Source organism: Rhinolophus sinicus, linkage group LG18 (assembly GCF_036562045.2).
Source record: "Rhinolophus sinicus isolate RSC01 linkage group LG18, ASM3656204v1, whole genome shotgun sequence".
Classification (NCBI taxonomy): domain Eukaryota; kingdom Metazoa; phylum Chordata; class Mammalia; order Chiroptera; family Rhinolophidae; genus Rhinolophus; species Rhinolophus sinicus.
The window spans coordinates 8767567-8787515 of NC_133767.1; the positions used below are offsets into that span (position 1 = coordinate 8767567).

A 19949-nucleotide genomic window follows, 5' to 3' on the forward strand; every position below is an offset into this window, starting at 1 on the left:
TGGTTGGATTGACTCAGAGTTGGGGGAGTGGGGTGTGGTGGCACCAGGTGGGTGTGACAGGAGGACGGCGTGGGAGCAGGATCATTATGGGTGTGCCAAAAAAATCTCTTGATGTGATGATAGATGAAGAGGTCTCGGTTGGAATGGGGAGCACGTGGAGGCGTGAGTGAGTAGATCAGTTGGGAGGAAGGAGAGCCGCACGGGGACCAAAGGCCAAATGATGTTGGAGAAGAGACGTGAGAATAACTGCGTGAGAGGATCTAAATTTGGAATCGCTGAAATCAAGCAATTCTAAGTGAATTTCCCCTCCATTGGAATGAATGGCTAAAGTGGACTGGAGGTGGTCAATGCAGAGAAAGTCCAAAGACTGCTCTCTAATTTTATCTAAATAGTCTGACATGTATGAATGTATTTATAGAAGAAATGATACAATGATTGGAAAATGGGACAATTCCAAAAGATAGGGGAGATGGTAAATATCAGCCATATATGGATGAAATCACCAACATTATCCTCAGGTGTTGAGTAAACCATTAAGGGATCCCAAGGCCAAGTGACAATATGAATTCAAATGCCACCAAATTCCAGTGTGCACATAGGGATTTCAGCCCAACATCCACAGGGCTTGTGATCTTAATCTCAGCATATCTTTTATTCCCCTTTTGCTCTCAGTCCCTTTGTATGTTGTGTGTTTCATCCAGTTTGGGCAACTTCCTAGTCCACCAATATGTCCCTTAAACTTCTGTGCTTTTGTCCACACTGTTTGTCCAGCCTAGAAGTATGGCCCTTCTGTCCATTCTAATTTTTCAACTCCTTTGCGTGTTCCATAACCCCCTTCAACTGCCACTTCTTTCATGATTCCCTCCCTCAGTCGTCAGATTGGCTCTCTCATTTCTGATACCCTCTGCATTTATTTCACCTTTCCTCCTTTGGCACTTGCCACTTTCTGTTTTATTTTATAAATCTGAGGGCATTTTATTTTACTTTCCCTACTAGTGGGTGGGTCCCTTATAGACAGAAACTTAGAGCAGGGGTTGGCAAACGTTTTATGGAAAGGGCAACTAGTAAATATTTTGTGTGTATATGTCAGCTGTGATCTGTGTGTGGCAAGTACTCAGTTTTGCTGTTGTAGCACAAAAGCAACCATAAATAATGTATAATGAAATGAGTATGGCCGCGTTCCAATCAAACTTTATTTATGGGCACTGAAATTCAAATCTCAATATAATTTTCCCATGTCACAAAACTATTATTCCATTTTTTCTCAACCATTTAAAAAATGTAAAATCCATTCTTAGCTCATGAGCTATACAAAAATAGTTGGGTGGCCTTGGACTGAAGTTTGCTGACTCCCCCTTCCCCAGCTTAGAGTATTTACTGCTATATCACCGGTGCTAGAACAGTTTATGGCATGTAGTAGGTGCTCAATAAACATCTGTTGAAATGAATTAACCAATGACTCAATGTCATCCAACCCTTAACTGACCAAATACCTAGAGAATATCTTCGCTTATTGGTTGTAACACTCAAGAGTAATCAGGAATCTTGGGATTCTAGCTTAGGCTACAATTTGTGTGAATCTGAAAAGTTTTGATTTAACTAAGGTGACGTAGCTCATGAGCATCATAGCTGAACTCGAACTTGGGTCTTCTGACTCCAATTCTAGGGTTCTTTTACCCGACTGAATTTTCCAGTGTAATTCAACAGAGACGCAATGCCGAGTATCTGCCTGGTTGGTCACCAAGATAGTCATTTCCTCCCAGTAACTCTACAGGGCTCTGGGATTGTTAATTAGCACCCAAGATGAGGTTAATCAATTTGGATGAAATTAGACTGACAGTAGAGGGTTACTTAGGCTTTTTTTTTTTTTTTTTCCCCATAGCAGTCTTACCTGGCAAGGGGATCTTTGTCTTTCTCACCCCCTTCTGATTGTGTTCTTATTACAGTTTCCTCCCCGTTAAATCTTCTGTTGGCTTTAGTATTTCAAAGGATCCTCTCCCTGGAATACTTTAGGGCTTAGACAAGCCTGGAGGAAAGTAGCTTGGTGCCAGAGCTAAGCAAAGAAACACGATTGTCTTATCTACAGAGGATTGAAATTCCGATCAGCGTGCATTTTGTCACAGCCATGGCTGTCACCCCAGCACAAGGGGTAGCATCTTCATAAAAACCGGCAGAGCCCTGGGCAGCAACCCCTGCCTCACCCTTTCGTCAGGAAGGAGCAAAACGTCCCTCTCAAAGATGTAAATTTATTGTTTTGCCCCAGATATGAAAATTCAAATGCCCATCAGAGACCTGACACCAAGTTCTAACCACTTCAACTTTCACAATCCAGTAACTTTGCACGGGTGAGGGATGAAATGCTTTGCATCTGATCGATACCCTGGGTCTTATAACCTTATTTTAAAACTCTGCAGACACCATCAATGAGGTTAACATTGAATGCTCAGGGCCAAGATCCAGATGAAATTGGCTGTTTTACATAACACCGAGGAGGAAATCCTGCAGCTTCTGGCCTGTCGTTCCTCAAATCAGTTTGATGGCGTTGAAGCCCCCCCCTCCCACCCCTACTTCCTAAGTGTGCAACTTAATTACCTGGAACTTATTTCCTTTCATAAACGGTTACACACTCAGCCCAAAATTGTTGCCTCTTTTCAAGGTTTTCATTTAAAAAAAAAAAAGAAATTGCCCCAGAGTAAGAGGAGAGGTCCTCTCTCTGTTCACACCCAGCCTTATCATAATTTTCAGGCCAGGGAGAAAGACTTGATAGTCCCAGTAAACGAAAGGCCTTCTCAGCTATCAGCCCAGCATCGGAGGATGCCACTCTGGTCTACATGCTGGCTCTTACTGGCAACTCTACCGAGGGAACAAAAGCTGCTAAATATCATTCAGGTAAATACTCCCAGAAAGAGCTATTTACTCTGCCAGATTGGAAATGGCATTTCATTTATCTTCCAAGTAGAAATGACATGGATCTTTGAAATTTACCCAGAAAAAGTACATTAGAAGGTCAAAGAGAAACCTTTACAGTATTTCTAAATTGTCTTTGTGAAAGTGTTAAAAACAATCATGGTTATCACTATTATCATTAAAGAGGATTGACCTGAGGTCAAGTTCTGGTCCAATAGAATGTACTCCCCTGGGGGAATAGAATCCTCCCCTGACCCCATTTCAGTTTCTGTAATTGTCCCATTGTTTCTCACGTCTCCTCCTGAAATATTTTTGGTTTTCTTCTCCAAGTTAGCAGCCTTGGAGAAGTAAGAAGTAAAAAGTTCAACCAAGTTTATGTTTGAGTTTTGGGAATAACAGATGTAGCAATGTAAACACAGTCGCCTCGTTTTGGCCGTCAGCATTTCAGTACAACATGATACAAAGGGAAGCTGGAACCCCCCTTCTAAGGCCCTTTACGTAAGGAATGGCGATGACCACAGAGGCGAAGAAAAAGGCTAATCAGCGGTTAGAGCCTTAATTACATTCCTCTTGGTTGAAATCCCCAAATTACCTAATTGTCACTCAGTTCACATTTGAGCAGTGGATTTTCTTCCCCAATTATTCTAATCGCCTTTTGGATGTTGGTATTAGTACCATGTTTCCCCGAAAATAAGACTGGGTCTTATGTTAAGGTTTGCTCCAAAAGACGCATTAGGGCTTCTGTTCAGGGGATGTCGTCCTGACAAATCAGGCTAGGGCTTATTTTCCAGTTAGGTCTTATTTTCGGGGAAGCACAGTAGCAGTGGAATTCAACCTCAAGCCAGCAAGGGCTCGCTGCAGCTCTGCTGGCAGAGGCATTTTCAAGCTGGAATCCGAGCTCTTTGGAAGAATCAATTCATAGGTAAACTGAGGAAATACAACTGGCACACATGAAAGAAAGTGCAAGGCGACCACCTCCAGTTGTGCTTCAAAGCAAAAAGAGCTGCCGGCCGTTTCCGAAGTGGAAAGGCTGTACATGCATGTTGGACGCTGGCCTGAGGGGCCTGCACCCCAGGGCCTCACTCTTGGTGTGGCTGGGTCCTTCCAATTGATCCATGAAATATTAATTCCCTCAACAGAGCCAGCTGCTCCTGTTTGCCTTAATATTTCCCAAAGCCAATCTGATGGCAACCTTGGGAATATCAGGGAGTGGTCATGGCCCCAGGCTCTGAAGTCAGAAGGCCTGAGCCCAGACTCTGGATGCTCTCACTCACTGTTTGATCTTGGGCAAGTCACTTAAGCTCCCCGTTTCCCAATCAGTAAAGTCAAGGTTCTAATGGCCTTTTTCCTAATAGGGTTGTGAGGGTGAAACAAGAAAATGCATGTTGAGGTGAGCACAGTCCTTCAAGAAATGCCAGTTATTATACTTATTAATTATTTAATAATCACTGTTACAGCCCGTGGAAGATTGACTGATACAGAAGGACAATGAAGGACCCCCAAGAGCATGTTCCCACAATTAGTTAGTAATTAAGAGAGGGCTCCTTTTTGTGCTGTGCTGATATTTCAGGCCTCTCATGTTATATCATTGCAATGTGGCACCAAAGAAAGAAAACACTATTAACTGTTTAGCTAATTACCAAGACACATCCCTTTTGAGAGCACACAAAGAATTGAAAGAAAACCAAAGAAATAGAACTTCTATCCATCCTCGGGGACCCAGCAACAGAGCCTCTCTGGAGGACTGAAGATTATAAATGAACTTCTGAAGGAAATAGTGGCAACTTGTTCCAGAGACTTTCACTTTTAAATCGGAGGTTGAACAAGCATTGAGTTCTGTTGGCTGAATGTCAAGAGGAGAAGGGAAGCAACTATGACGGTTGTTTGTGGAAATAACGATGATCAAAACACATCTCCAGGAATTACCAGATCAGTGCTGGGTTCTAAGACAGTTGATGCTGTTATCTGTGAAGATATTAGATTTTCCTGAGAGCAGTTATTATAGGAGAAAAAAAAATCAACTGCTCCAGTGTGAACTGTGTAACAATTAGGCAATTCTGAAATTTCAACTGAGAGGAATTTAATTAAGGCTCTAATAGCTGATTAAACTCATTTAGAGCTGCTGGCAATTGCCACTGGTTACATAAGTAACCCAAGAAGAAAGATGCCCGCCTTACGCTGTAGTTAATCCTGCTGGGAGCCAGAGGCGTGGTCCTTCAGGTGCTTCTCCAAATGTGGTCCTTAGACCACCTAGAACAGAATGATGCGGATCCTGGTTGAAAAGTCAGGTTCCCAGGCCTCATCACAGACCTCCTGATGCCAACACGCCCGAGATCTAGGAGTCTGCTTTTTTCACCATCAGCTCCCAAGGAGAGTTTCTTATTCACGCCGAAGTTCACAGCCCTACCACCTTCCATAGCTGCACCTCAGACAGTGCGTGCAAAGGCTGCAGACACTTTACCTCGGTAGCTGAAAAGCAATTCTGAGTGTCCCTCTGCCAGTGGCCATCTGAGGCATTGGAGACAAAGTAGGTTCCACCAAACCTGCCTTCCAGCAGTTTCTTTGTAGAAAAAACTGGTGGATTATACCATACAGGGGAAAGCTGGGTTCCAATGAGACATTTCCTCTTAGCACTCTCTAGCTGTTTGCAGTGAACTTGAACTTGCGTGTTGGTTTTCAGGGAAAAAAAAAATCACCGAACTCAATTGCAAAGTACTCCAGAAAGAGCACAGTTCAACTTAATATCAAACCGTGGCTCAAACATCGGTGTTGTAGCTCCCAGATCAGTCAAATTCAGATTTGCCTTTGGTTTCAAGCAGCAACCCCTGACACAACATGACTAGTGTGTAAAGCTGCTTGCTTGTGTGTTAGACGTCCATGCAGAGACATAACGTGATGCTAATCGGTGATGCTATTTATGCTAAACATGGCCATTCAATCATTTTAAATTTCCTGCACGGCCATTTATCTCGTGTCCTTTGGAAGACTTTATTTTTCAGGTGGAGAGAAATTGGCTTTCTGATTGCTTTGTTTTTCTCCTTAAGTTCATCTTCCTGAAGAGTTAATTACTCATATTTTCTCCAGCTTAGGAGTAAATCACTGCTTATTATCCGGAGTGACATGTTTTCTGGTGTTTTGTACACGTGAAGTATTTGTTTTAAGGCCTGTTTCCCCTTTTGTTATGAAATCTCCCAGTGAGGTAACCAGGGCCAGTCAAGCTGGAGCACAGGCTCGTGAACTCGGCTTCCATAGTTGGTTTTAATAAATCTCCTCTCTGATTTTTAATTTTGCAATCCCTGGTGTCGACTGCAAGGAGAGGAGCTGAGTAAACAGGCCATTCCCCTCTTTTAAGTTTGAATTCTAAGGAAAAATTGATGTTATTCTACCATGTGAATTGAGCTCAGTTTAGGAAAAATTTATTGAATTGGCTTGTGGGTGAAGGCTCTCCTCTGTCCGGTGTGGGTCACGTGGTGGTAGGAGGCTCGTCAGGCTGGCTACTCACCAGAACCCTAAGTCAATGCAAACAGGGCCACCATGCCTCACACTCATACAGCCACACAATCGTCATCTAAGTTCTGTTGATTCTTTTTTTAAAAAATTAAAGTTTATTGGGGTGACAATTGTTAGTAAAGTTACATAGATTTCAGGTGTACAATTCTATAATACATCATCTATAAATCCCATTGTGTGTTCACCACCCAGAGTCAGTTCTCCTTCCATCACCATATATTTGATCCCCTTTACCCTCGTCTCCCACCCCCCACCCCCCTTACCCTCTGGTAACCACTAAATTATTGTCTGTGTCTATGGGTTTTTGTTTCTCATTTGTTTGTCTTGTTCTTTTGCTGTTTTTGGTTCATATACCACATATCAGTAAAATCATATGGTTCTCTGCTTTTTCTGTCTGACTTATTTTGCTTAGCATTATAATCTCAAGATCCATCCATGTTGTCACAAATGGTCCTATTTCATCTTTTCTTACCACCAAATAGTATTCCACTGTGTATATGTACCACAACTTCTTTATCCATTCATCTATCGAAGGACATTTTGGTTGTTTCCATGTCTTGGCCACCGTAAATAAAGCTGCAATGAACATTGGAGCACACGTGTCTTTATGGATAAATGTTTTCAGATTTTTTGGGTAGATACCCAGGAAAGGGATTGCTGGGTCATGCGGTAATTCTATTTTTAATTTTTTGAGGAACCTCCACACTACCTTCCATAGTGACTGCACCAGTCTGCATTCCCACCAGCAGTGTATGAGGGTTCCTTTTTCTCCACAGCCTCTCCAAAACTTGTTATTATTTGTCTTGTTGATGATCGCCATTCTGACTGGGGTGAGGTGATATCTCATTGTGGTTTTTCTTTGCATTTCTCTGATGATTAGTGATGTTGAGCATTTTTTCATATGTCTATTTGCCATTTGTATGTCCTCTTTGGAGAAATGTCTCTTCAGGACCTCTGCCCATTTTTCAATTGGGTTGTTTTTTTGTTGTTGAGTTGCATGAGTTCCTTGTGTATTTTGGATATTAGCCCCTTATCGGAGGCGCTGTTTGCAAAACTCTTCTCCCATTCAGTTGGTTGCCTCTTTATTTTGTCAATGGTTTCTTTTGCTGTGCAGAAGCTTTTAAGTTAGATATAGTTCCATTCATTTATTTTAGATTTTACTTCCCTTGCCTTTGGGTCAAATTCATAAAATGCTCTTTGAACCCAAGGTCCATAAGTTTAGTACCTATGTTTTCTTCTATGCAGTTTATTGTGTCAGGTCTTATGCTTAAGTCTTTGATCCATTTTGAATTAACTTTGGTACATGGTGACAGATAGCAGTCCAGTTTCATTCTTTTGCACGTGGCTTTCCAATTCTGTCAGCACCATTTATTGAAGAGGCTGTCTTTTCTCCATTGTGTGTTTTTTCCTTCTTTGTCAAAAATTATCTGTCCATATTTAGATGATTTTATTTCTGAGTAGTCAATTCTATTCCATTGGTCTATGTGTCTGTTTTTCTGCCAATACCATGCTGTTTTGATTATTGTAGCCCTGTAGTACAAGCTGAAGTCAGGGAGTGTTATACCTCCAGCATTGTTCTTTTTTCTTAGGATTGCTTTGGTTATTCGGGGTCTTTTGTGGTTCCAAACAAATCTGATGATTTTTTTTTTTTTGTATTTCTTTTAAAAATGCCATTGGGATTTTGATGGGGATTGCATTAAATCTGTATATTGCTTTGGGTAATATGGCCATTTTAAGTATGTGGATTCTTCCAATCCATGAGCACGGAATGTTTTTCCATTTCTTTGTGTCTTCTTCAGTTTCTTTTAAAAATGTCTTGTAGTTTTCAGCACATAGGTCTTTCACATCCTTGGTTAAGTTTATTCTCAGGTATTTTATTCTTTTGGCTGCAATTGCAAAAGGAATTGTTTTGGTTTTTTTTTACTTCTTTTTCTGAGATTTCATTGTTAGTATATAGGAATGCAATGGACTTTTGTGCATTGATTTTGTAGCCGGCAACTTTACTGTATGCGTTGATTGTTTCTAATAGCTTTTTGGTGGAGTCTTTAGGGTTTTCTATATACAGCATCATGTCATCTGCAAAGAGTGACAATTTAACTTCTTCATTCCCAATTTGGATGCCTTTTATTTCTTTCTCTTGCCTGATTGTTCTGGCGAGGACTTCCAACACTATGTTGAGAAGCAGAGGTGATAGGGGACAGCCCTGTCATGTTCCTGAACGTAGAGCAAGGGCTTCAGTTTTTCACTGTTAATTATGAGATTAGCTGAGGGTTTGTCATATATGGCCTTTATTATGTTAAGGTATTTTCCTTTTATACCTATTTTATTAAGTGTTTTAGTCATAAATGGATGTTGTATCTTGTCACATGCTTTTTCTGCATCAATTGATATAGCCATATGATTTTTGTCCTTTATTTTGTTTATGTGATGTATCACATTGATGGATTTGCGGATATTGAACCATCCTTGTGCCCCTGGGATGAACCCCACTTGGTCGTGATGAATAATCTTTTTAATGCATTGTTGCATTTGATTTGCTAGTATTTTGTTTAGGATTTTTGCATCTGTATTCATCAGAGATATTGGTCTGTAGTTCTCTATTTTTGTGTTGTCCTTGCCAGGTTTTGGTATCAGGGTAATGTTGGCCTCATAAAATGAGTTAGGGAGTACTGTCTCTTCTTCAATTTTTTGGAAGAGTTTGAGCAGGGCAGGTATTAGATCCTCTTTGAAGGTTTGGTAGAATTCACTAGTGAAGCCATCTGGTCTCAGACTTTTGCTTTTGGGAAGGTTTTGGATGACTGATTCAATTTTGTTACTGGTGATCAGTCTGTTTAGATTGTCCAGTTCTTCACGGTTCAGCTTAAGAAGGCTATATGTTTCTAAGAACTTGTCCATTTCTTCTAGGTTATTGAATTTGGTGGCATATAGTCCTTCATAGTGTTCTTGGATGATCCTTTGTATTTCTGTGGTGTCTGTGATAACATCCCCTTTTGCATTTCTGATTGCGTTAATTAGTGTCTTCTCTCTTTTTATCTTATTGAGTCTAGCCAAGGGTTTGTCAATTTTGTTAATCTTTTCAAAGAACCAGCTCTTTGTCACATTAATTTTTTCTATTGTCTTTTTGTTCTCTATTTCATTTAGTTCTGCTCTGATTTTTGTTATTTCCTTTCTTCTGCTGACCTTAGGTTTCATTTGTTCTTCTTTTTCTAGTTCTTTAAGGTGTAATGTGAGGTTATTTATTTGGGATTTTTCTTGTTTCTTGAGATATGCCTGTAATGACATACATTTCCCTCTTAAAACTGCTTTCGCTGCATCCCAAAAATTTTGGTAGGATGTATTTTCATTGTCATTTGTTTCTATGTATCTTTTGATCTCTCCTCTAACTTCTTCTTTGACCCTGTCGATCTTTAAAGGTATGTTGTTTAATCTCCATGTATTTGTGTTTTTTCCTGCTTTATTTTTGCAGTTGATATCTAATTTCAAAGCCTTGTGATCAGAGAATATGCTTGGTATGATTTAAGTCTTCTTAAGTTTGCTAAGGTTAGTTTTATGTCCCAGTATATGGTCTGCCCTTGAGAATGTTCCATGTACACTAGAAAAAAAATGTGTAGTCTGATGTTTTAGGATGAAGTGCTCTATATATGTCAATTATGTTCATTTCATCTAATGTGTCATTCAGGGCTGCTATTTCATTATTTATTTTCTGTTTGGATGATCTATCAATAGCTGTCAATGATGTATTTATCCCCTAGTATAATTGTATTTTGGTCAATTTCTCCCTTTAATTCTGTTAGTAGTTGGTATATATCTGTGCTCTGAGATTGGGGGCATAAATATTGATGACTGTTATGTCTTCTTGTTGTATAGTCCCCTTTACCATTATGAAATGTCCATCTTTGTCTCTTGTTATCTTTTTCACCCTGAAGTCTGTTTCATCTGATATCAGCATGGCAACACCTGATTTTCTCTGGACACCATTTACTTGGAGTGTCAATTTCCACCCTTTCACTTTGAGTCTATGCTTGTCCTTGTAGCTGAGATGTGTCTCTTGGAGACAGCATAGGGTTGGGTTTAGTGTTTTGATCCAATCTGCTACTCTGTGCCTTTTTATTGGTGAGTTCAGTCCATTTACATTTAGGGTCATTATTGACATGTGAGGATTTCCTGTCATTCTATCTTTAGTTTTCTGGTAAGATTGTGTCTCCATTGTTTCTTTGCCTTTTTGTTGTTGTCTGTTATTTCTGTGTGGTGGTATTCTATGATGTTTCCCTCTGTTTCTTCTTTTATTACGTTATATATTTCAGTTCTGGAGTTTTTTTGAGTGGTTACCATTAAGTTTATGTAAAAGAAAGTTTGATATTTAGAATATTCCATTTTCTTTAGCACGCTTACTTTCTCCATTCCCATGTTCCGGTTCAGGCCTTTACTCTCCCCCTTTTTATGTTTCGGTTGCCACAAATTGTCCCTGTTGATGGTGGTCGAATAGCCTCCTTTAGTATTTCTTGTAGTGTAGGTCATGTATTAGAAAATTCCCTCAGCTTCTGTATGTCTGGAACGGTCTTTATTCCTCCTTCATATCTAAAGGATATCTTTTCTGGGTATATTATTCTTGGCTCATAATTTCTCTCTTTCAATAGTTTGAATATTTGGTTCCATTCCCTCCTGACCTCCTGACTTGTAGAGCTTCTGCTGAGATATCTGATGATGATCTAATGGGCTTTCCTTTGTCTTCTTTTCCCTGGCTGCCTTGAAGATTCTTTCTTTGTCATTGATTTTAGACAGCTTCAATACAATGTGCCTTGGCGAAGGCCTATTGGGGTTGAGGTAATTAGGTGGTCTATTTGCTTCTTGAATTTGAGGATCCAGTTCTTTCCACAAGTTCCAAAGCTCTTCTTGCACCAGATTCAGAGCCCGTGTGTTTCTGCAGTTCTGTTTACTCCTGCAGGGATCCACCCAGATAGTTGGGGACAGGGGCGGGGTGAGTTGTGCGAGGTGGCCCAGAACGATGGTGGCGACCACCACCACAGCCGGTCCTGCTTCCACAGCTCCCTCCCCTTTGCCGGAACTAGTTGGGCTGCGAATCTGTGTCTGCTGACCACCGTTCTCAGAACAGCAAATATTCTGCTCTTTTGATCTGACACTGCTACTGTTCTGCTTCTAGCACCGGGCAGATGGGGGCGGGGCGAGCTCTGGGAGGGGAAGGAGGGGGCGGCTAGTCTCAGTGCCTAAGGCTTCTGTTCTCTGCTTGGCAGTGAGGGCTTAAACCACGGTTTTCAGCCTTCTTCTCTCAGTCTTTTCTCCGGGGTCTCTGCCGTGAGCGTTGGGTTCAGCCGTGTTATATGCTGCCCCCTCAGCCCTGTGGGCCATAAACGGAACCCTAGCAGTCCGAGTTCTTCCCTGTCTCGCATCTGCAGTAGTTCCGGGAAGCAGCGAGCTCGGAGCACTGAGCTAGGTCTGCGTCCTGCTCCTGTGTGGCTCTGCGTCCTGCTCCTGTGTGGCTCTGCCTCTGCACTTCTCCCTTCCCTCCTCCCTCGCTCACGCGATTCGCCCACCTTTAGGTGAATTCTGTAGTGGGCCTTTCGTTTTGCCTGTCTGCTGTGCAGGGAGTCCTTTGTGGAGTTATGGTTGTTCGATTAGTTGTAAATTCCAGGGGAGATTTCCAGAGGCTCACCTCACGCTGCCATTCTGATGACGTCTCCCAAGTTCTGTTGATTCTACCACTTGGAGATCTCGTGAATTCATGCCGACCGCACAGATGTGGCCTGGCAGGTTCATCCAAATGAAAGCAGCTGCCTCCTAACCTACCTCTGCCTTCACAGGGTTTTAGCCACAAGCCCTATCTATCTCTGCATTGCATTGGGAAGAGGTGTTCTAATACATCAGACTGATTTATCCCTGATTCAGAGTCTCCAATCAAGCCCCTGCCCCCGTCCCTGCCCCTCCACACACTTCAGTGGCCCTGAGAATAACGTCAGAACCCCTAAGAAGCCACACCCCAGCACTGCTGGTCTGGTTCCTAGCTGGAAGCCACTTCCCCTAGGAAGCATCTCTGGTTCTTTCCAGAACAGCAAGCTGCCTGCTTCAGGAGCATCCTGTGCTTATGGCATCTCACTTTCTTGCCATTGACCTTTAACTTCTCCTCTCCAACCAGAATGGAAACTCTAAGAATAGGTGCCAGTCCCGGGTTGGTCACACCTGAAGCGCCAGAGCCTCCTGCAGCATCTGGAGCAGGGGAGAGCACCAGATACACATGTGTTGAGTGCATGAAGAAACCAGTGAGGGAATTCAAGGGAAAAAGAAAATGTTCTGCAGGCACAGAAAATGCCGATATGAAATCCCGCTGGAGAGTTCCGTTCCATGTGAGAAGTGCCATTTGAGCTGAACCGGGAAAGAATGGGGAGGATTTCAGTTGGTGGAGATGATAAGGTGGGGAATTTCGAGTAGAAGAAACAGTGCAGGCAAAGGCAGGGAAGTGGGTGTTGCTCACAGTGTGTGCAGTGAGAAGTGAAAAGCAGATGCATCCTGGTGGCTTAGTAGTGTGTGTGCTAAGTCAGTGTGTATGTGTAGTTGTGCATGTATGTGGGGGGTGTATGTGGACATATGTGTATTGTGAGTTGGGGTCTGTATGCGTGTGTGTGTGCCAGCGTGTTTTATACAGGTTTATATATGCTGTATAGGCATATGATATATACATACATTCATGTACATATGTGTACGAATACATGTGTAAGTGTATGTGTGTTTGAAGGTTCACATGAATATGTTTTAGTGTGAGAGTATGTATAGGGTGGATGAAAAAAGATTGAGAAAGAGAGACAGAAGTGAGAATGTAGTGAGGTTGGTTGGGCCGATATTGTAGGGTCCTTTAATGTAAAGGGGAGTCTGGATCAGATTCTGTGGGCAGTAAGCGTCATGCAAGGATTCGAGTAGGGATAGATCTGATTTTGGTGTTTAGATATATGTTTTTAGAGAGTGGCTTGGGAGACCAGGAGACCCATAATGAGGTGATTTTATTTGTCTCCTGTAAGCATTTCATGAAGAGATCAAATAAGATCAAACACTCGTCTCTTTGAAAGGAGAGCCACACACATCTATTCACCTGATTTCTTCCAGCCACTTACAGCCTCTGTGACCTATCTCTCAATTTATCCAGACATGAAGGGGAGCATATTAACTTAAGACAGACAGTTTCTGGAGATGAAATTATCTCTCTGTGCTCTGAGAAAATATTGGCTGAACATTTCAAGAAGTAGTCACTGCCCTTTCACAAAACAGTTTCTAGGATTTGAAGAGCAATTCACTTTCTAAAAGCACTGTATTTAAATTTTATTAATAAGAGCAAAGTTAAATTCCCTTTTTATATTCTCTTAACAAAATAGCGTTTCTCCATCAGTGGTCAATTATTTTTCTTTGTCCTCAAAACTTCAGTATACTTGCTGAAAATACTCAAAGGTTTATCATCAAAATTCAGTTTATTTTGAAGGTAGCGCTTTCTTTTCTCCTCCCACACAGTTTATTTGGGTGAGTTGGGAGCTGTTTTTAAGGACAAAAAAAATTCATGATAGAGATAAAAACCATCTGTCCTCACCTTTTATCTTGTGTATAGGGTGTTTATAAGAATGAAAATAGTGCTAAGAATGGGACCTAATACATAATAAGTGCCCAATGAATGCCAGCTTTTATTGTTGTAAGAGCTCACACAATGCCATCCTGACTTTATCGCTCGCTCTCTTCTCTATTTCTTAGCTCCACATTCCATCTTTGTCTGATTGGTTCTTCTGTTGTGACCACCCTGTCGTAATAGTCCCAGCAAAACTCCTTGGAAAATTCACATTGGCTCAGCCTAGGTCATTCCTTAAGGTGCAGAATTCCACAGCTGAGGTACCTATGGGCACATTGATCGATCTAGCATTTTCTGACTCATGGACATTTAAAAAAATTCAGGCTGTATATTCCTTCATTCCATCAACAACTATCCATTAAGTGCTCCCTTGTGCCAGGCCCTGAGTAAGAAACTGGAGACATAGAAATCAATCACCGTGTAAATCAAACCCCTTCTAAACTGGGGTCTCATAATTTACTTCCTGAAACATACATTCGAAGTGGGACAATGAAGTTGGCGAACTTATTGCAACAATATTGCTGACCTGTTTGATATCAGAGGGATTAATCATTATGAATTTGCACCAACCGGACAAACAGTTAACCAAGTTTACTATCTGGAAGTGCTGGAAAGGCTGCGTGAAAAAGTTAGATGACCTGAACTTTTTGCCAACAATTCATGGCTCTTGCATCACGACAATGCACCAGCTCACACGGCACTGTCTGTGAGGGAGTTTTCAGCCAGTAAACAAATAACTGTATTGGAACACCCTCTCTGCTCACCTGACCTGGCCCCCAGTGACTTCTTTCTTTACCCGAAAATAAAGGAAATATTGAAAGGAAGACATGCTGATGACATTCAGGATATCAAGGGTAATACGACAGCTCTGATGGCCATTCCAGGAAAAGAGTTCCAAAATTGCTTTGAAGGGTAGACTAGGTGCTGGCATCAGTGCATAGCTTCCCAAGGGGAGAACTTCAAAGGTGACCGTAGTGATATTCAGCAATGAGGTTTGTAGCACTTTTTCTAGGATGAGTTCACGAACTTAATTGTCCTACCTCATAAACACAGATTATTGAGGTATAATATTGTTAAGCAAATGGAGATTAGATATTTAAATAAAATTAAAGATTTATCAATGAAATGTTACGCTGTGTGGGATTTCCTCCAATATAATATAGGAGAAGTGGGCAGGAGTATAAATGAAACAATATTGGCCACAAGCTATTAATTAATGAAGCTAGATTTTGGAAATATGGAGATTCATTCTACTCTACTTTTGTATGAGTTAAATTTTTTCCATAATAAAAAAAAATTGAGAGGGCAAAGAGCTTCCACCTTTGGGCAAGTTCTGGACAGAAATATGTTCACAGTGACTTCTATGTATCTTTCCGTTCTGACTAACAGATTAGATTAACTCTTAGGGTAAATGTCAACTCATTAGCAGGACCTACAAGGCTTTGCATCATCTGTCCCCTGCCTGCTTGGGGTGCTCTCCCGCCCTCCACTCCCCCTTCCTTCCCACCCACTCATCTTGGATTTGCAATCTCAGTTTAAGGGTCACCTCCTCTGGGAAACCTTCTGTGATTTCTTTTCCCCTAATTTCTCTCGCAGACCCATTTTTTTTCTTCCTCTCAGTTTGCATGATATATACTTTTGTGTGATTATTTGATCCAGGCATGTCTTACCAATTAGCATAAAAATTCCATGCCAGTAATTTGTTGTTTGCACTACAGTGTCTGACGATGCTTGGCACCTAAGAAATACTTAGTAAAATACTCAGTAAATATTTAGGAATGAATGAGTCTCTCTTAAACCTATGCACAAACACTGGACTCAATTCTAGTCCTTTGTAAATGGGGATGTGGGAGGGGAAAGGGAAGGCTATCTGTGCTTCTCTGCCTGGTATATAAAGCTTGGCGTTGGCATATTTTGTGTTTGGGGTGGGAGCTTATCACAGGAGTCTGTCAGACTCAGAGGAGGAGGTGAGAACTCGCAGGATCTAGGTCAACATTCGCACAGCACCTGCGGCTCCTGATCAAGTTTTTCCACCCACCACGTACTTCCCTCCTCCTTGACCAACCCGTGGGTGCTTACTTAGACATGCTGGGAAGTGAGAGAGAGAAGATTCAGGAAGTTATTGCACCCTGGGGACTCTTAAACCTTTTTCCACGTCTGTCCCCATGAGTCAGCGTGGGCTGGAGCTCTGCCTGCCAAGGGTGTGTGACGTGGTCACCAGGGTCTGCTGGCCTCTGTGTCGTCTTGGGAGCTGACTCTGCAAGGAAGGAAGGGTCTTGGGGCTGTAACGTGGTGAGTGCAGGTCAGTTCATAGAGGCTGCGGTGGGAAGCACCTTTGGATCCGCACAGCCCCGGGCGGTACACCTGCTCCCACCACTTACGCGCTGTCTGGCTTTGGGCAGGTGACATACCCTGTCTGTGCCTGAGCTCTCTGCCTGGTGACGTTGGAGTAATCCTCACCATGTAGGATTTGGGGCGGGGGGAAACTAAGGGGTGATATTGGCACGTTTCTGACCACAGGGCAGTGCTCCAAATTGACAGTGTTATAATTGTGGCATCAAATACTCTGGTGGAGATAGGTGCGGAGTCCTGCATTACTAGGGAAGGCAGGAATGCCTCTCAAGATTAGGTGATATTTGAGCTGTATCCTAAATGCTAACTACAACAATAATGAAATAACAGCAGCTACCAAGGATGTTCTGTCCTGAGTTCTGTGCTTGATGCTTCATGTATATGTTTGGCTCATGAAATTTCACTACCCTCCTGAAAGACATATCCTGTTATCTATTTTACAGATATAGAAAGTGAAGCTCAGAGAGGTAAAGTGACTTGCCCCAGGCTACTCAGCTAATGGGTGAACCCAGGATTAGCCCTTAGTTCTGTTTGACTCCTAACGCCATTCTCTTACCTACTGAACTACCCAACCTCCGGGGAAAAGGGGCAGGGCCAGTTTGTATAACATGTCCAAAGTCAATTCTGGAAAGGAAATTTTATACTATGAATAAAACTCCCAATGAATCTTTTCTAACACACATATTTTTAAAAGTTATGTGCCAGTGTACACTAATGCTATAGATTCTTGGAAGCGTTGAAAGCATTCTGTGAATGCCCATTGAAACGATGGGAACCAAAAAGTTACAGTCGATAACCAATGACAAAAAATTATAATCTGATTACCAAGTGAAACAGGTATTGAGAAATGAAAATTCTCTGCCTTGTTCACTGGTAATTTCTTTCCAGTGGTTATTATAGAGAAGGCCCAAAGTAATTCAGACAGATGTCTGTTGGTGGTGAATTATAATACTTCAGGAGGGCAGAGCTAATTAAAACTTGCAATTGTTTAAAAATCCAAAGCCTTGTTTGACATAAAATCGGAGCTAATGAGATGAAAGATATCTCTTTATCTATGCATATTTACTACTATCTTCGACCCACAGCCAACTGAGAGGTCCAAGAAGGCAGGAACCACTCTGTTTTTATCTTGGTCGTTCCCAGGCTGGTGTCAGTGCATAGTTGGTGTTTAATAAATCCGTGTTGAATGATGAAGACTTTAGCGGGCTCAACATTCCTTCCAGCTTGTGTTACACGTCACAGTACAGGAAGATTGATATGTTTGCTTCACCAAATGGCTCTCCTTCCTGTCTTAAAAAGGAAGGTATACGTGAAGTGGACAATTTTGTAATTGGCCACACGGGATGTTTCTGTACAAGCAGCAAAAAATTTTCCAGTCCAAATGATGAGGTCATCTTGGAGAGCACTGACTGCCATCTCTTCCCCCACCCCATCCCCTTTCCTGGTGTCCAGCGAGTCTGAATTCTGTTTAAGGGCCTGTGATTCATTTCTGGTGACACTTATGTTCCAGGAAGAGAGGGGAGTGGGTCATGTCAACACAGACAAGCCTGGACTTGGTACTTAGCTTTTCAGATGAGGTGTTTTTCTTGAGGTTGGTATTACACATGGAGAGCTGACCTGTGGTGTCAGGCAGTTGTGCGTGGGAGTGGGAGGAGGAAGGAGAAAGTGCGATGCTGGGGGCAGCTTCCTCCCCGTGTGTCTGTGAATGGTGCCAATAAGCTGTCAAATGAAATTAAGGTTCAAAACATACAACCTTCAATTTGATTTCACTCAGATGTGGACTGCTGCTCAGAGGGAACTCATCGATTCTATTTTGACAGGTCTTGAAGTACAATAAGCAGTACAAGTGTCCACTCAGGGCCGGATTAACGAAAGTTCACCTTAATTTGCGGCTTATATGGAACCATATCTGATACTTTTCTCACCTGCTTGGGCCCCTTGGGTTGTTTCTCCTGCTAATCTTCCCGCCACTTCCTCTTTCCTCTTTTTTCGTTTTCATAACACTTAAAAAAAAAATCTTCCTCCTTTTCATTGTCTTTCTTCCATATTTAAAAGAAAAAGTAGGCAGTCCTTACTAAGTGCGGGCACTGTGCTTTTCACTAATGCCGACGACACCTTCATGAAGTGGGTAGACTCGTGCCTGTTTTCAGATGAGAAAACAGACACTCGGAGTGCTTACTAGCTTGCCTGGGGTTGAACGGTGGCAGAGTTGGGGATTGAAATCCAGACCTCTGTGATTCTAAAAGTCCACGCTGTTCTCAGAGTGGCCCTGAGCTCTGGCAGAACACTGGAGAGTTCTGATATAGTCTCGGTGCTTAGGCAAAACCCCCATCAGTTAACTAGCCTGGGGAGTGTCCAGACCATGGGCGCTGCCCAGTGTTCTGCTTGCTCTTTGTCCCCATTTTTCTTAGCCGATAAGCAGATGTGTGTGTGGAGACAGGAGCAGAAAAGCCCCTCAGACAGATGGGCTTCTTCTCCCGCACCTCTCGTGGGGAAGGACGTGCCTGTCTGGAGGTCAGTGGTGCAGGAAAGCACATGTCTGCTTTGTCTTCATGGTGCAGGTGGGCAAGTGGGAGAACCAGACCCTGAGCCTGAGGCACGCCGTATGGCCCAGGTACAAGTCCTTTTCGGACTGTGAGCCGGACGACAACCATCTGAGCATCGTCACCCTAGAGGAAGCCCCCTTTGTCATCGTGGAAGACATCGACCCACTGACTGAGACGTGTGTGAGGAACACGGTGCCATGTCGGAAGTTCGTCAAAATCAAGTGAGTCCACGGGTGCTGTCAGGTTGAATGTGCCCAAACCTTTAAAATAGCGTGTACCATGAATAAGAACATCTATCCAATGATAGAACAATGTACGATAGAGCATACTCTATTATAATACGTATACTATAATAAGTAAAACTAGATTTTTTAAAAGGCTTACACTGGGGCTACTCGAAATGGTTTGCATTATTTACTTCCAACCACAGCAATACAAGGTAAGTGGTTTTGACATTTTAAACATGGTTAAAACTGAGTGGTGGGAAGTTTAAGAAACACATTTAAAACCCTGCAGCTGGTAAATGGAAGAGGCAGGACTCAAACGGTGGTCCATTCTGCTGCATCAACCCTCCCCTTCAATCTTTCCTTAAATAGTTATTTGTATCTTTCTGGCTGCCCTCCTCCCCCAGCCCTGTACTTTCCACTTCCTTCCACCTTCCCTCCATCAGGGGGTCCACCTACACCTTACATATGACTTTCTGATGACATCATGGTACAGTTGATCTCCTGGCGATTTCTGAGCTCACCAGCAGCAAGCATGCACCGCGTCTATTTCCTCTCATTACAATTGAGGAAAGAACTGACGTTTTCTTATCAGAGCCTCTGGTGCAGGATTCCCCCTAAGCTGTAAACCTTTGGATGAAACGTAAGGCTTGATGGCCAAGTCCAAGTTCCTGATCATAGTCTTTGCTAAAGCAAACAAACAAAAACACCACCCTTCGGGGGGGTTCTCCAAAGGATGAAATCTACCATTGGATGGATATCTCCCTTTTTTTTTTTTCCTGAGTATTT

At 42.3% G+C, this 19949-nt stretch overlaps 1 protein-coding gene across 2 annotated transcripts in view; it reads left to right on the forward strand.

Annotated features, from left to right (window-relative positions):
• The window catches only part of GRIN2A (glutamate ionotropic receptor NMDA type subunit 2A), a 470775-nt gene that overhangs the window by 378767 nt on the left and 72059 nt on the right, over positions 1 to 19949 (forward strand). For both annotated transcript variants that reach the window (XM_074322873.1, XM_074322871.1), the window contains one exon: positions 18952 to 19157. In XM_074322873.1, coding sequence (XP_074178974.1) covers positions 18952 to 19157 — 206 coding nt within the window. The remainder of the gene's footprint in view (positions 1 to 18951; positions 19158 to 19949) is intronic.